This window comes from Lissotriton vulgaris, chromosome 6 (assembly GCF_964263255.1).
Source record: "Lissotriton vulgaris chromosome 6, aLisVul1.2, whole genome shotgun sequence".
Taxonomy (NCBI): domain Eukaryota; kingdom Metazoa; phylum Chordata; class Amphibia; order Caudata; family Salamandridae; genus Lissotriton; species Lissotriton vulgaris.
In genome coordinates, this window is record NC_141694.1 from 1274435829 (window position 1) to 1274448315 (window position 12487).

The window sequence follows — 12487 nt, forward strand, 5'->3', positions numbered from 1 at the left end:
AGTTGGCTGATTTGGTATCATTGGTAGGGACGATTGTGGCTGACTACTAAATTTTTTGAGGTAGATTTATAAGGGGATGTGAGGTAAAGGAGTTAGGGATTCAGACCGAAGTTTTTGTCACGTGGTCATTGTCAAATACCTGCATTTCCTTGCACTTCCCCTACCTCGCTGTAAACAGCTGCACGTGTTAGCCAACGTTTTCAAAGATTACCTATCTTAATGCACTTTACTAAGCTCAGGGATGTATCTAAAATGCCGTAAATATTATAAATTGGAGTTAAGCCCTTTTATAATGCTGAGACTTCACTGGGAAAACATGCAGCTAAGAGGGGTAACTGTTGTTTGTTGCTAGTTTGTGATCAAGGAGAGCAAGGCGTCTGAAACAGTGCCTCTTTCTCGTTTTTGGAAAAGATGGTAGCCATGAGCACAGTGGCTATTTACATATATTTGAGAGTAAGTGCTCGAGCAATTGGAGGCTTTAGAGTCACAATCTTCACTTTCATTGTGAGAGTTTAAAGTTTGTGTTTAATTTCAAGGTGATCCAGGTAATCTGATCACAGGTGTGCGTGTCTTCGCTTTGGTGAGGAACCAAGTCAGGCTTCGGTGGACATCTTTAAAAATGAGAAATCTGTTTCTTTGCCAGGTTGTCAAACTGTGGCATTTGAGGCTTAGCTTTCTGCTGTCTCTTGGGTGGAAGGATGCCCTGATATTGATAGAATATTTTGATCCTTCTTGGACCCACGAGGTTTCGTGCTGAATGTCTGAGAACCCTGTGTGTAATTCTGTTTACACCTCTGGGCTTAGTTGTCAAGGAAGCTAGAAAGCATGTCATCATTAGGAATATTGTAAAAACATGTCGCAAGATACACTTACGCGTGGTAATATAGTTTGGTCTGCTTTCTTTGTGCTTTTGACTTCAACATCTAGGAACACAGTGACTTGATAATTATTTTACTCATCTTGAGCATTTGCTGTAATTCAGTCTTAACTCCAGGTGAGGTCAGCGCAATACTGAAGTAGAACAATGGAAAGGCCCCGCAAGTTTGAAATAAGTAGTTTATTAAGAAGCATTTCTGCAGTTTTGAGCATGCTACTCTGATTTGTGCTTAGTGCTATCTTGTTGATTGAGGATTTATGGTGACTGCATATGTTGCACTTTCAGAATTCTGCCCTTCCATACCAATCCCTTTTACAGAGTTGTAAAATCTTACCTGAATGTAAGAGTCTTTTTATGTATGAAGTGCCTTAACTCTGTGGTGTGCTATAGGTTATGTGACCACATTTAGACAAAAGCTATTTATTCTCTGAACCATTCTGCAAAGTAACTTGCTGACATTTTGTGCCACTCAGATCTGCTCCAGGGATGAGGCTGCACTTAGGAAGCGATCCCTCTCCCTGTCGCAGCGGGTGCAGTGCAAGAAGAGCCTGTTCTCCTCTTTGAAAGGGCTTGATACCCTGGCAAGGAAAGGAAAGGAAAAACGACCCTCGATTACCCAGGTAAAATGTTAATCCCTAATCTGTGCAAATAACACATTCTTTATGTTACAGAATTTTGTATTGTTATTGTATTACCTAAATGAAAAATGTGTTTACAGCAATTCATTTTCTTCCCTTGAATATAACATGTAATGGGGTAGGAAGTTCTACGTGAAAATGCATGGCTATATTACAAAACATTTACACTCCAAAATGCCATACCATCGCCTTCATAAGAGCGGAGCCCTGAGATGAGTTCAAAAGCGGTACAAAAGGGGGTGGTGATGGGTTCAGTCACAACTCAACCACTACTCATCCCCATGCCCAGCACCACTATCTAGCCAGCCTACTCGCTGTGGTCTCGCTCTGACACCTGCTTAAGCTGTTTTTGTCATCACTTCTCTGCTGTATTTTGTGTGCTCACACATCTACATTTCGAGGAACAGGACTATTGGGGAGAATCCAGCAAGGATCTGTCCCCCAATCAAAAGTGTTCAAAACCATTATTTTTAGCCAAAGTACTTATGGACACTAATCTTGGTTTACAGATGGATAGCACTAACCATCCTGATGAAGTTCCATTAAAGCAATTATGGGCCAAAACAATTCTAATAACGTTTCATCTTTTCTAAGCCCTTAATTTGTACAAAGAGATAATGAACTGTAGAGACTATATTGGAGTTTGCAATGTATATGGTGTCTCACCAGTATGCTAGATAGGACACATTAGAACATCTTTAAATTCCAGCAGTAAGCATCACCATAACACTAACATTTAGTAACTCACAATCCATTACCCCTTTTGTTGCCTTTTTTAGAAAATACTTTTCAGATAAAATGGCATTTATTTTTTTAAGTGTATAAAATTAGAAATTCATTTATTTTCTATGGCCTGGACTGTTCCCCTGGGGAGCAGGGTCAATATTAATTTGCATATGGCTGGGTCCAAACTGGAATGGTGTGGTGAGCAAACAAATGATGGATTTAGGCCCAGATCTCTGTACTGAGTGTGAGTGTTTGACATTGTTCAGCATTGCGTCCAGCGTTTGTTCTTTTTGCATTTATTATCTGAGCGGGACGGCTATGCCCAGACGTGGGAGTCAAGCTATCCTGGCTGATGAGGAGTGAAACCCCTAACCTGGTCCTAGGATGCTAGTTTCCACTCCAGGGAGGACCTGGCCTGGTAGTTCGGGCTGGGCTGTTCCCATGGAGAGCAGGGTCTAGCTTGATTTTCATATGGCTAGGTCCAAACTGGAATGGCGTGTTTGACATTGTTCAGCATTCCGCTCATTTACTCTTTTTGTATCTGCCCACCACAACTGCCTGAGCAGATTTAAATATCACACCTGAAACTGAGACTCTGCAACTGGTTAAAAAACAGTGACCATAGAAGTCCTGTTATGTAGAACTAGTGGGCAACCAGGGAAAGAGTCTCTGATTAGCAAAAGGGGATCTATTTTCTATTGGCATCATCCAGATGTAGCTTATACCCCTGACTGCAGCAGGTGCAGAAGATCAGCCAGTTCTCTGTTGTTTGCCTCTATTGTGCAAAAAGTCTGTAACAAGTTGGGCGAATACCCTCGAATGTATGGCGTGTAGAGAAGCCACACAAATAGTGTCAGAAGGTAAAAAGAGTTGCTTGCACTTGCAAACCTGCTAATGCCAGACACCTGATGCTTAAGTGGGTCCTTGCAAAGAGCATAGAACACCTGAGGGTTACTGGCGTATTGAAGGGCCATTAGCTTCATGTGGCTACAGTAAAACATTGACTCTGGCAGTGTCCGTTTTCTTTCCTTTTATGCAGTCCTTTCAGCCAGTTATTTAAAAAGAAATTAGCCAAAAGGCTTGTGACCAAAAAGATGATAAAATGGTGATCGAAGCGTTACTCTGGTTTTCAACTGAATTAACATTATGGTGAATTTACATATTGTATATTGCAGCAGGGGCCAGAGAGCCTGAGCCTAGAGCAGTGAGATGTAAGGTACTTACCAAAGGTCTTGTAGGCAGTTCCTAGACTGGAGAACAAGTATTCTATTGTGTATCCCCCACCCATTGTACACCTCTTCCCGAGCAGATTAAGAAATCAAAATCCTTCAAAAAAGTTGCTATTTCAATCTGTGGCTGCTTGGGAGTCCTGGATACATTGCAACAAAACCACAGTGATTTGGGCAAAAAACATCTATCTAAGATCAAACAATGTGATGCTCCCTCAAGAAAATCACGGTTTGTCCCTGCCCTCTGTCGATCTCTGTGCTTTAAATGGGCAGGGGCTGTGTGGCGCTAAGTACCTGCAGTTATTTGTTTGCAAAGGGACAGAACCAGAACTGCTCAAAAGAGGTGTAATGCTTTGAATTGTCATGTAGTTCCAATAAACCTATATAAGATCTGCACATTTAGACAGCATAGACTGGGATTGGTGTCCAGACTGATTCCAGACACCCCCACCGGGTATGTTTGCCTGTATACCAGCTAGCTCACAGTGCCACTGTAAGCTCCTCTTACCAATGAGAGAATAGTTCTTGGCAACTAATGAACGTGATAACCGTGATCCCTCAGAATCGTGGAAACGGTACAGTACTTTTCGCTCAGTCACTCGTGCTCACTTTGTCTCAGAGAGATACACAGAATAAACGGTGGGGACATTTTGAATAAGCATTTATTGAACCAGAGTCATTCTAGTGTAAAAAAGGGGTGTGCTGAAACAACCATAAGACCGAAACAGATATAAATGATTAGAAGCACCAACAGAGTAATAGGATGGTAGTTCCTTACCATTGTGCTTAAACAATGAATACAGGAAAGTATATAAAATATATGACAGTAATGAATGCGTACTTCTACGATGTGACCCTAACTAAATGTACCTAAGTGTACCCAGCATTTATTTAGGTGTAGAGCCAAGAATCCCTCTAGGATAATGACAACCCCATAACCTAAAGTGAGAGACTGTGGGACACCGTCTTGGTCTCGAGATGGACACCCTGCGAGGTATGTCTGACCACTGCAATCTGGGATGTCTGCTGCCAGGAACCTCAGTGTCTTATGTCAGTTTGTCAGCATAGAAGTCCTTTTCTCCTCTCCCTGCCTCAGCAAAGATATGGTGTTTATATACCCAAAGTGGTACCCTCAGGGGATCTACCTTGCTGTGTCATGTCGGACTTAGGATGACGGAAGGAACGACCCTTATACATAGTTATTATGCGGGAGATGGTAGTCCTGCTGAGTTTCCAAGAATCCTCATGCATAATGGATGAGGCTAGTTTTCAGGGAAACCCCCATGTTCTGTTAGCAGTACCGTAACTAGGTAAAAGGTCAGTCCCAAGAATCGTTATGTAGTGTAATGGCAGGGGAAATATAGATGAGAGGTTAGGGTGCTACCTGAGCCTATATTGGGGTACCTATATGAAACATAACAGAATGGGAGAGTAACAGCACTCCCTAGTAGCAAACAAGTATTCTGGAATAGTGAGTTGCTTTAGTCAGTGCTTAATTTGAGCCAGTGGTTGCAGTTAGGCCCCACTCATTTTTGGGTTCTGGGACTTATTTTTCATAATCAAGCTTTGACCCAGAAGAGAGAAAAAGGGAGAAAAGAGGAAAGAAATAGGAAGAGAAAGATCGGAAAACTGTGACAAAAAGAGAATGCAGTAAAGAAAAGAGTCAGTAAGAGTGAGTATAGGGGCAGGGGGTGTACGGTTGTGGATAAAAGAGGCATGAGGTGGAGTAAAGACTTGTTGGGCTTCTTAGAAACACATTGTCCCTGGCACTTATTCTTTTACAAATTAAGCACTGGCTTTTTACCTTCATTATATTCCAAACCCTGTGCACTCTGGACGACCATGGCTCGTAGGTGGAGTTAAAGCTCCTAGATGCTTTGAAATCTGTAGTTTGATGTTTCTTGATTAAAGAAGATGTGGCTCGACGAGCAGTATGAACTGTGAGATCTCTAATAAATGAACCTATCTTTCTAGATCTTTGATGCTGGTGGAAGCCAAGGTGGCGCGGGGACACAGCTGCCGCAGAACACGAACAGCTCCAGTGAGGTGAGGGTGGTTGTGAGGAATCACTTGAAATGCAATCGTGTTTAACACCTGCATGGAGGGAGGGGTGCTGGGTGTGGGTGCAATGATCATGTCTTCCACTTGACTAACATACACCTTTTCACTTCACACCATAAAAGGTGTGACTATGAAGAGCTGTGCAAATGTCTGTTGAAGAATGCAAATACCTAGAAAGAAATACATCTATTGGAAATAGATATAGCTGCTTCTTGGTGTGTATACTCGAAAGCCTCCTTTGTACAATACTGTTAAAATAAGAAACTCGTTCTCTATACATGGTGGAGTTTCTTGGTGTATATACTCGAAAGCCTCCTTTGTACTATAATGTATATAGAAACTCATTTCTCTGAACATGGTGGAGCTGCAAGTGATATAAATAAAGTAATTGCTCCTCAAAATGCTCTTTAAGAATGTGTTCTCTGATCAAGAGCTCTGAAGAGGCCACTTGACTCACATATTCACTGGCAGCACTTCATTTGTTTCAAATGCATTAAATCACCAGAACCGTATAACTTACTGTTTATATTGGATTTGAAGGGGCTTGGATGTCACATATATTTGGCATCTAGACCCCTTCAAATGTTCCTTATAACTGTGAAATGTCTTTAAGTTGAGAAAGTCGCCAAAACCTCTGCTTTCCAGTTTTGTGTCCTTTAAAAGCACTCCTACCTCCTTCTACCCGCATTTATGTGAATTACTGGGTTCAATGTGAGTCCCAGCTTTCTATAGATGGAGGTTTCATCTCGATCACGAGTGTTCTCTTGGGTACTTCAACGCACTAACGTCATGATGAGACCTCTAGAAATAGGTAAAAAGAGACAGCATAAGCAGCTTCATAAAAATTATAAATGACAAAAAAACTAACGGGAACAAAAAGAGCTAGGAGATTTTTTTAAAAAGTGCAGGGAAGTATACACAGCTCGAAAGAAAAGCAAGAACATTAACATTATGAATTGGGTCTAAAAAGCAAATGGGGGAAAGAAAGCAAATCGGGACAAAAAATGATAGAGGAAAAATAGTAATCCTTTAAACCCTGAATTGTTGGGGAAACCCCGTTTAAAATAAATGATGGAGCACAAGACAGAACCATAAAATATAGCTGAGAACGTAATGCAGCAGATAATTAAAACTATGTTTTTATGTCCACCTAAAGTCCAGCCCTCATGTTTGTAGCTAAATGATGTTGTTTACGCACAGGTTTCATTTTTAACAAGCGTTTGAGCTTTTTTCGGGACTCCTGTGGCAGCAGTTCCCACAAGATGTGATGTATGCTACTTGTTGCTGCGTGGAGGATGACAGCATGTCTTTTTAAGACATTTAATTTGTATTTCCTCTGAGAATTCGTAAAGCTGATAAAAAAGCATTAGCAAAGCTAACATGTTTGCTCTAGTATAGAGTCTGCACAGAGAGCCGCACGGCCCGCACCGCATACAGGCATGCACAGGGTGCAATTACAAGCTGCCATGTGCACAGCCAGTCATTCATGCACCATTACTTGCATCCCTATAAGCACACAGGCACCCGTGCAGACAGGCATCCATGCAGATAGGACATTATAAAATAGACCAATATCAAGCCTATCAAATGGCTGGCTCCCTGCCACCAGGGACACCCATGTTCAAGTCCTGGCTTTTCCTTTTCCAATACGTTTTTTATGTGTTTTAATAGAATTGGTATAAATGATGTGCACAATGAATCCAACTCCAGAAATGGAATAAGTTATTAAAGGAAAGCCTAGTCATGAGTAATAGTGGCCATGAGGATATGGAGTTATCTGTTCACCTTATCCAACAGACGTACAGCCATTCATGCACACAAGCACACAATGCAGACCTCCATATGCACCGACTAACAGCGGTAAATACCTTGGTAAGCAAGTGTCACAGGCTGATGTTTATTGGGAGAGCACAGGGCACTGCGGGGCCTAGCGTACTGTACAGGGGGTGATGTTCCGCAGGAGGTGCACAGTGTTGTATAGTGGGGACTAGAGGGTGATGTAGGCCATGAACATGAGATAACACTGAAACCTAAGTAGTAGAGTCAAGTTAGCAATAAAGCTGCATTTTTTTCTATAATGGCTGGTTGAGAACATGTTTACTTTATGACATCAAACGTAGTACGAGCGAAACACTTGGTTTAGTTACAAATTGTATGCTGTGTTTTTCATGTTCTCATTTTCCTGTATTATTGAGGTGAAGATTATAAAAATGCGAGTATAAATGAAATTGATGCGAACTTCAAAAGCTGCTGACTCTAGTCATGCATGCTTACGCCACAGAATTCCCTGCAAGTACTTGGTATCCACATTGGCTTTGGCACCCGCAGCCGTGTGACTGGATGGCATCCATACCTTATGTTTTGCAGAAAGATAGTAAGAAATGCACTATACCAACATTATTGTCCACTTGCCTTTGCGTTTGTGTTTTTTTCCAACTCCCCATTGTGATATTGAAAGCATCAAGCCGGCAGGCGTGAGGTGTTTTTTAATGTCACTAAATAATAATATGTTCTAGACTTTGACATTCAATTGCAGCAGGTAGTAAATAAAATGACTACATTCTGCAGGCCACAGGTAATCCACCTTTTCAAGGTCGATTAAATCAGTATCATTGAGTTCGGTAATGGTAAAACCTAAATGAAATTTTGTTTTTATTTGGATGGTTGCACAATGCAGACCCACATATGAAAATACATTTGGGTGCTTGTATCTGCTTCTGGGAGTGTGACGGCATGCTTGCCCAGTGGTCATTAGAAAAGGCCTGTTTTGAGCCGTTTGTGTGACTGCAATAACTGTTGCATTGTGTGTGTTTGTTTTCCCAGTGACCTAGATTTTGGGCATCCCGTCTTAGCCAAACTGCATACAACCTTATTTTATTTTTATTTATTTATAAATTACTCATCTGTGTGCATCTAGAGGCGACGGAAGAATATTTGGGCCATGCTATTATATTCTGGAAGCCTCAGGTAGTTTAATATTTCTATATCTAATTGTTTTTAAACGTAATCATTTTCACTACCTTTGAGAATTAAAAAGATTGCTTTAAAAATAAAAAAAAGTGAAATCAAAATGTCTGTGCCCAGAAGCGTCTGTTTAGATGATTATACACATTCTGTTATACTTTATTTTCTCAAACAACTGCGGCGGAACTCAAGTGTAGATTGCGTGCAGAATGTACCTTTTTTTTTTTTACAGTTTTTATGTAGCTGACAAAAGATCAGAGTCTTGTGACTAGGTTTGCAATCAGCCAAACGTTTGAACTAACATTTTCTCACCCGAGGGCCCGCCTTCCAATTCACAGTGTGCACAGACATGTTTTTGTGCTGCAGTCCGTTTTGAGGGGAATGGCCGGAAACGAGCTACTTCTAAAGAGTGTAGTCTTTTGTTTTCTAGGCATAAATACAAGTTTGAAGTGGTTAGGTATTAAGAAAGGACAGCTTTGTCTGAAAATCTCCTTCAAAGGGACAGCACACTGGATCTGTGAATCCCTCTACAAATAAACATCTAAACAGCAGAGTGGCACTTGCGTAATTTCACTATAATCATTACGGTGGCAGAAATGACATTATAAACCCCCTACCCTAGGCGCCACGTCATCACAGGAAGGGCCGTCATATGACTTTTGAAGCTGACAGCACCCCTATTGTCTGTCTTGTTGCAACAATCTTATTTGAAACCCGAGGCTTCAGCATGGCAACAACGCCTGATGCACTGACAGCTGGCGACACAAACTGAAGTGGTGAACTTTTGAAAGATCAGAAGTGAGATGGGTTATATCACACTGGATGCAAAGCGGTCGACAATGCTCCAACGAGCAATGTAATGGGAGTTATGTCAACCATCAGCAATATAGAAGTGATGCCCCTGGGAAGCAGATTCTATGACTAAGCCTCTTGATGTGCACGTGTGTAAGATAGAGTAGGTAGTAGGTATGCTGTATGCATCATAACGGCCAGATAGGCACGTGGCATATCTGAAAAAGCATCATTATCCAAGGGCCGTTACCATGCAGAATGCTATGGAAATGGGAGAGACATGACTGTGTTTGAGTGACAGTAAGATAGGTGCCACACCTTTGCAACAGCAACAATCATTCACGCCGTGAATAACTACACGTGTAAAATTGTTAAAGATTTGACTCTGCTCCATAACAGGTTCCATCCCTGGTTTGCCCCTCGAGGCTTTTTCATAACATCCCCATGCCGCCATCAATGGCGTTTTGAAACCAGGCTCCCATGACCTAATGAGCTATCTAGATTTGCATGTAATGAGGATAGATAGTCTAGATACAGAGCCGAGCCGTAAGCAGTGGATAAAGGCTGCTCGGCCATGCAGATGGCCCAGATGCAGTTAGTTTAGCCTCTAGCTCGTTTTGGAACCTAGGGATCTGGGTTCCAATCACAGCTTTGCCACTTGACCACAACAGTGTGAGATTTTGAGCATGCTGTTTTATTTTTCTGTGCCTCAGATTTGCAATAGGTGTAAAGCAGTGTAAAAAAAAGTGTAAATATGATGCACAGTGTAGAAGAAAATGAACGGTACCATTTTGTTTCAATTCTACAACCCAGTGCCACAATGTCACCTCACATGTGAGATACTCCTGCTGTAATACAAATGTTTACCATCAAATGCTCCACTGCTCCCCGATTCTAAGGTTGTATATATTCAATCCCCAAAAAAGAAAATTTGACTCCAGTGGATGAGTTTCATGCTATTTTTGAGTTAATCTCCTGTCTGTGCCTCCAGAATCAATGCTTCAAAGCATTTTTTTGTATTAACCCTCCTTTCTGTAAATAAATAATTCCATGTGGTACTTCTTTTCGTAAAGCTGATATGTCTTGTCTCTCGGTGACTCTTTCTCCGAGAGGCATAACTCCGCCCTTCCCATAGCGTATTCATAAAGTGAAGGTATAACATGTAAAATGTCTCTATTATAGTTCTCCTCTCTCCTATATTAGACCAGAAGACGTTGCACTATCTGGACTGTCTCTGACCTCCTGTGGTGTAGTTGGAGATGTGACCTCAGTACAGGCACACACCTCTAGATGAAGCCTCTGAAGTGCGTAGATGGTGCTGATGCATGGGGCTTGCTCCAGGATAGTCGACTAAATAGGCAGTCCCATTACTGACAACTGAATCTGCTGGCTCAGCATCTAGACGTAGTCCAATGAGTATGTCGATCTATAACTGTTATCAAGCTGAAAATCAACTGTTTCTTCCTATATGTCTACTGAGCATACCTCTATGTAAGCACTCTTAATTCCCCCATGGAATTGTGCTGTGCCTTTTCAAACCTGAAAATGGATACATTACTATGAGTCAGTACCAGAACCCAGGAAAACTTTTTTTGTCTTGGTCTCTAAAATCACTCTCCCTCTTTCTTTCTTCGATGCCTTTGATGATTCCATCCTAAATGCAGGAATTTGGACTTGGCTCGCTTACATTTTAGGATAGATTGTATATTCATGAGGTGTTCTTTGATCATCTCCCTGCTTCTGATCATCTCCTTGTTTGGTATATTACATCCGTTGCAGGTGAATGGGTCAGCTTCAAAGAGGCTTCCCTTCCTGCTGAGGCCCTCCATACTGTCACTGACAATGGATGGCCCTCTAGCTGATCTGTCTTCTATGTGGCAGCCCCCTGTCCACTTGACACCACCAAGTGTGAGCTCCACTCAACTCACTTTTTGTCTCCTGAGATCTATCAGTTTCTAGCCCAGTTCACCACCCAAGGACATTCTTGAAGTAGAAAGCAGTGTGATATGTGAAAGGCTGTGTGTGTGGGCTTCAAGTGCTTTATTAATCAGTGTCCTTTTTTGCAAGTGTTGCTAGCGAGAACTCTTTAATTTGGGTTCTAAACTCACGGGAAGAGGTATAATATTACCCCTTCACTATGGAACGTAGTACAGACCAATTCAATCATAATTTCCTGCAATCTGACCCAACAAGTGAGGCTTGTTGCCTCAGTATTTCTTCTTCAGGGATGGGGATTGGCAGTCCTGTTTCCATCTCTGCACAATTGTAATCTAGAGCACTCACTGCAAGGAACTCTTGTAAACAGTTCTGTTCCAGCTACTTTTCGATGTGTTCTTTCGATTCTAATAAAGTTGCTTTCTTCTTTTTAGGTAGATAACGGTGCTTAGAAGAGCAGTTTTCCCCCTGAAATCAGGGTTAAAAATAAGGAATGGTCAAATTCCCCATTTATAAACTAATGTCCTTGAAAAGTAAGATAGATTCACGTTTTGCACTTGAAATGGATGTTTATTTTTAGTGGTACCATTTGTGTATAGCAAGATTGTCGATGGGATACAGAGGTCTTTACATGATAGAAGATAAACTATAAGGTTAGACAGAGAAATACAAATATGTTCCATGTTGAGATGCAACAGTAAAGTAAGGATCATCTTGGTAATGATAGTGTGCCTGTAAATTTAGAGCAAGTTAGTTTTATCAGGGAATAAAAGAGATGTGCAATAGATGTGGCATAGGCATCATTAAAATTAAGCAGAATTGTTAGTTGAAATGTGAAAAGTGTCCTTGCAGACATTCAGTAGGATGTTTAAACTGAGGTTAAGATGCATATCAATTTGTGGTACTAAGGATGTGATGTAGGTGAAAATGCAGGGTGTGCATCTTAAGGACAACCTATCAGAAGGGGAGGTTTAGGATAAGGAAATATATATTAGCATTCATGCTGTGAAAAGGTGAAAGATGCAGATATGAACAAATGGAACAGCCTGCTGTCAGATAAGAATAGTGTATATATTGATAAGCCTTGTAAAATTTTAAATGCACAACTGAACAATTGAAGGAAGATCATTCACATTAATTTCCCATTCAAAAGTAAACAAATTAACCAATTGCTGATTATTTCATACTACGTCCATTTTCTTAGTATCGAAGTCAAATTCTCATTTACTGGTAACTTTCCAATTTCTGATCACTGAGCATGCAGT

The 12487-nt window shown here is 41.2% G+C and overlaps 1 protein-coding gene across 2 annotated transcripts in view; it reads left to right on the plus strand.

Moving 5' to 3' along the window:
* TIAM2 (TIAM Rac1 associated GEF 2) overlaps nt 1–12487 on the plus strand; it is a 313756-nt gene that overhangs the window by 115166 nt on the left and 186103 nt on the right. For both annotated transcript variants that reach the window (XM_086927397.1, XM_086927398.1), the window contains exons 8-9: nt 1351–1497; nt 5445–5516. In XM_086927397.1, the coding sequence (XP_086783523.1) occupies nt 1351–1497; nt 5445–5516 (219 nt within the window). The remainder of the gene's footprint in view (nt 1–1350; nt 1498–5444; nt 5517–12487) is intronic.